This window comes from Pelophylax lessonae (genome assembly GCF_965119305.1).
Source record: "Pelophylax lessonae genome assembly, chromosome: 9".
Lineage (NCBI taxonomy): Eukaryota > Metazoa > Chordata > Amphibia > Anura > Ranidae > Pelophylax > Pelophylax lessonae.
Window position 1 is genome coordinate 5,814,752 of NC_138776.1, and position 4,675 is coordinate 5,819,426.

The 4,675-nt window shown below is 48.7% G+C and overlaps 1 protein-coding gene across 1 annotated transcript; it reads left to right on the forward strand.

Annotated features, from left to right (window-relative positions):
• Positions 1–741: 741 nt before the first annotated feature.
• On the forward strand, positions 742–1,674 carry LOC309563268 (C3a anaphylatoxin chemotactic receptor-like; the record flags this gene model as incomplete). The annotated part of the gene is made up of 1 exon (XM_082267673.1): positions 742–1,674. The coding sequence occupies one exon, from the start codon at positions 742–744 to the stop codon at positions 1,672–1,674; it is 933 nt and encodes a 310-aa protein (XP_082123799.1).
• Between the last annotated feature and the right edge of the window lie 3,001 nt (positions 1,675–4,675).

The following is a 4,675-nucleotide window of genomic DNA, read 5'->3' on the forward strand; positions in this document are numbered from 1 at the left end:
GTTGGTGGTGTAGGTGTTGATGGTATTGTTGGTGGTGTTGGTATTTGTGTTGATGGTGGTGTAGGTGTTGATGGTATTGTTGGTAGTGGTGTTGGTATTTGTGGTGTAGGTGTTGGTGGTGGTATAGCTGATGTGGGGGTGTCGATGGTATTTTTTGTGGTGTTGGTGTTTCTGTTGTTGGTGGCGGTGGTGTTTGTGTTTGTGTTAGTGATGGTGGTTGTGGTGATGTTGATGGTGGTGTTGGTATTTGTGTTGATGGTGATGTAGGTGTTGATGGTATTGTTGGTGGTGGTGTTGGTATTTGTGGTATAGGTGTTGGTGGTGGTATAGCTGATGTGGGGGTGTAGGTGTCGATGGTATTGTTGGTGGTGTTGGTGTTTCTGTTGTTGGTGGCGGTGGTGTTTGTGTTTGTGATGGTTGTTGTGGTGATGTTGATGGTGGTGTTAGGTGGGAGTGAGGAAAAAAGACAAAAAATAAATGGTGTTACAGAGGAAATAAAAAGATAGAGATACATCAACAAGGAATAAGAGATGAAAAAAAACAAGATAAAAAAGCGAGCAGTAGAGAGGGAGAGAGCATAGAGCAAAAAAAAAAAGACAGACAGAAAAACAGAGGGAACATCTATTGTGAAGCTCTCTCTTTGTCTTTTAATATGGGGTAGGGGTACATTGCTTCCTTCAAGAAGACGAGATAGTGATCACACACATCCAATAACTCTCTGTGTCTTTACAGGAAATAAAGATGTCTAATATCAGCGATGTGGCGGACACAACCAAGTCTTTGAGCTATGGGAACGTTTTCATCATCCTGGTTCTGTTTGTCATTTTCCTTGTGGGGGTCCCCGGCAACGCTCTGGTGCTTTGGGTCACCGGAGTGAAGATGAAACGCAGAGTCAGCACCGTTTGGTTTTGGAACCTTGCTCTGGCCGACATCATCTGTTGCTCATTTGTCCCACCCATCCTAGTTAATATCTTCTCTTCCGGCTGGCTGTATGGAAACGCTTTGTGTAAAATATTACCTTGCATCCTCATCCTCAATATGTTCTCCAGCGTCTTCACCCTGGTGGCCATCAGCATTGACCGATGTATCCTGGTGGTCTGGCCTGTGCGGGCCAAAAATCACCGCAGCTTAAGAGCGGTGTGGATCTCCTGCTTTGTTATTTGGATTTTGTCCATCGTATTGGGTCTACCTGCAGGCATCTACCGGACAACGGACATTGAGAATAATAGAACTGTATGCATCTATATGAAAGGTTTCATGGTTCCCATCACTCTTACTCGAATGGTTTTTGGATTTCTGTTTCCTTTCGTTATCATTTCTTCCTGTTACATCCGTCTGGTTTTTAAAGCACAAAATATACGACTTTTAAAACCAGGAAGAAAAACCACCAGATTGGCCTTTGTCATAATAGTGGCATTCTTCATCACCTGGGCGCCGTACCACATAATGGGAATGCTTATGCTGTACTCTCAAGATCAACTTGTGGCTTCCTTGAATGCTCCAGCCCAGGCTTTGGCTCACTTTAATAGTTGTATCAACCCGATATTGTACGTCTTCATGGGGAAAGACATGAAGAGTAAAGTACGACAGACTATACATGGGCTTATGGAAAATGCGTTTAATGAAGAGGTATCAAGACCGGCCACATACAAAAGGAGCAAAATACTGATGTGAGATGGACATTTATACTAACAAGAGTAATAAACTCCAACTCTAAGAATTAGAAAGAACAAGGTTTAAATGGCCATTATGTATAGGGGTGACGCTCAAGGAGGTGTGATCGGTCCCTGCAGCCTCTTCTCTATAGTGGTCGCACTCAGATCCCCACCATGTACAATGCCGGAATAATAGCCCTGCATTGTATGTAATGATGCAGAGGGTCTTTCTGCAATCGTAGCTTTGGAGCTGACCAGAACAGGGGAGAGGATAAGCAACAATGCCTGTTACTCCACCCCAAGACATAAAATCCATTTATCCATTTTGGTGTGGGAGGCCACTGAAAGGGTAGAATATTTCTTATTCCTGGAGTTGGGTATTAATATTAATGCATAGTCATAGCCTTGATTTTTTTTAGTTTTTGATACAGTGTTTCGCTATCTATGTATGTCCAATTTAGGAGACTTCCCTTTACTTCCTGTCCCGGAGATGCAACAGGAAGCCAGAGAAAGTCTCTACTAAGTGAAGGGAAGTCCCCTTTGAGACTGTTTTTGCCAGAACAGCTATCCCAAAAGGAAGATTTGGCCTTGTCTCTTGATCTGGTGGCAGCTGAAAATGTTGGACTTCCCAACAGTTTCAATCTCCATGACCATGGTCAGGAAGACAAATAGAGATGAAAAATATCTCCAGCAGAAAACAGTAGTGGGCACCAGGAAGAAATGTGACAAGGGCCCTAATTTAGCCCCTAATAGGCCCCTGTTGAAAAGGAATCACTGTAGTACCCTGGTGCCCAACCTGTGACCCGGAGGCCACATGCAGCCCTTTGGAACTTTTTTTCGGCCCTCGGGGTCCCTGCAGGCACTGAACTGTGTTGCCCTATCTGCTTGTTAAGGCAGTGACTTCTACCAGTCTCATGTAATATGTCCATGGTCCCAGACCATTACTTGTATCATGTCTGCAGTCTATGACCATCTCCTATACCATGTCCATTGTCTCTGACCATCTTCTATACCATGTCCGCAGTCTCTGATCATCTCCTATATCATGTTTGTGTGCTCTGACCATCTCCTGCAGCATGTCCAAAGTCTCTGACCATCTCCTATAGCAGTGATGGCAAACCTTGGCACCCCAGATGTTTTGGAACTATGTTTCCCATGATGCTTAACTACACTGCAGAGTGAATGAGCATCATGGGAAATGTAGTTCCAAAACATCTGGGGTGCCACGTTTCGTCATTACTGTCCTATACCATGTGTGTGAGCTCTGACTATCTCCTGCAGCATGTCTAAAGTCTCTGACCATCTTCCATACCATGTCTTCAGGCTCTGACCATATCCTGCAGCATGTCCAAAGTCTTTGACAATCTCCTATACCAGCCCTCCAAAATTCCACTCGGCTGCTCGCATTTTGCGAGTGGAATGATGAGGATGGTGAGTAAGGGCTGTGCTGTAAGAAAAGGGTGGACCCGGGGCGCAGAGCAGTGCGCTCTGAGCCCACCCATTGTGTGACAATAGCGAATGAATATTCGCTATTGTCACACGGATCCTCCTCCTGGTCAATCAGGAAGCGGGTCCGAGGCCCGTTTCCTGATTGGCCGAAAGGTGTACAATTGCCATTGGCCAAGGAGGAGGAGGGGGACTCAGGAGACGTGGAGGATTGAGGAGAAGCCGCCGCTGCATCAGGTAAGTGCACGCTGGTCTCTCTACACGCTGTGATCACTCTGCATTTAAGGGGGAATGCTGAGGGCACTCTGCATTGAAAGGGGGCACACTGTGGGCACTCTGCATTGAAAGGGGGCATGCTGTGGGCACTCTGCATTGAAGGGGGCACGCTGTGGTCACTCTGCATTGAAGGGGGCACGTTGTGGGTACTCTGCATTGAAAGGGGGCACGCTATGGTCACTCTGCATTTAAGGGGGCACGCTGTGGTCACTCTGCATTGAAAGGGGGCACGCTGTGGGCACTCTGCATTGAAAGGGGGCACGCTGTGGTCACTCTGAAATTAAAGGGGGCATGCTGTGGTCACTCTGCATTTAAAGGGGCACGCTTTGGTCACTCTGCATTGAAAGGGAGCATGCTGTGGTCACTCTGCATTTAAGGGGGCACGCTGTGGGCACTCTGCATTGAAAGGGGGCACGCTGTGGGCACGCTGTGGGCACTCTGCATTGAAAGGGGGCATGCTGTGGGCACTCTGCATTGAAAGGGGGCACGCTGTGGTCACTCTGCATTGAAGGGGGCACGCTGTGGGCACTCTGCATTGAAAGGGGGCATGCTGTGGTCACTCTGAATTGAAGGGGGCACGCTGTGGGCACTCTGCATTGAAAGGGGGCATACTGTGGGCACTCTGCATTTAAGGGGGCACGCTGTGGGTATTCTGCATTGAAAGGGGACACGCTGTGGTTACTCTGCATTTAAGGGGGCACTCTGTGGGCACTCTGCATTGAAAGGGGGCACACTGTGGGCACTCTGCATTGAAAGGGGGCACGCTGTGGTCAGTCTGCATTGAAGGGGCACACTCTGGGCAATCTGCATTTAAAGGGGGCACGCTGTGGGCACTCTGCATTGAAGGGGGCACGTTGTGGTCACTCTACATTGAAAGGGGGCACGCTGTGGGCACTCTGCATTTAAGGGGGCATGCAGTAGGCACTCTGCATTGAAAGGGGGCATGCTGTGGGCACTCTGCATTTAAGGGGGCACTCTGTGGGCACTCTGCATTGAAAGGGGGCACGCTGTGGTCACTCTGCATTTAAGGGGCACGCTGTGGGCACTCTTCATTGAAAGGGGGCACGCTGTGGTCATTCTGCATTAAAAGGGGGCACGCTGTGGTCACTCTGCATTGAAAGGGGGCACGCTGTGGTCACTCTGCATTGAAAGGGGGCACGCTGTGGTCACTCTGCATTGAAGGGGGCACGCTGTGGTCCCTCTGCATTGAAAGGGGGCATGCTGTGGGCATTCTGCATTGAAAGGGGGCACGCCGTGGTCACTCTGCATTGAAAGCGGGCACGCTGTGGGCACTCTGC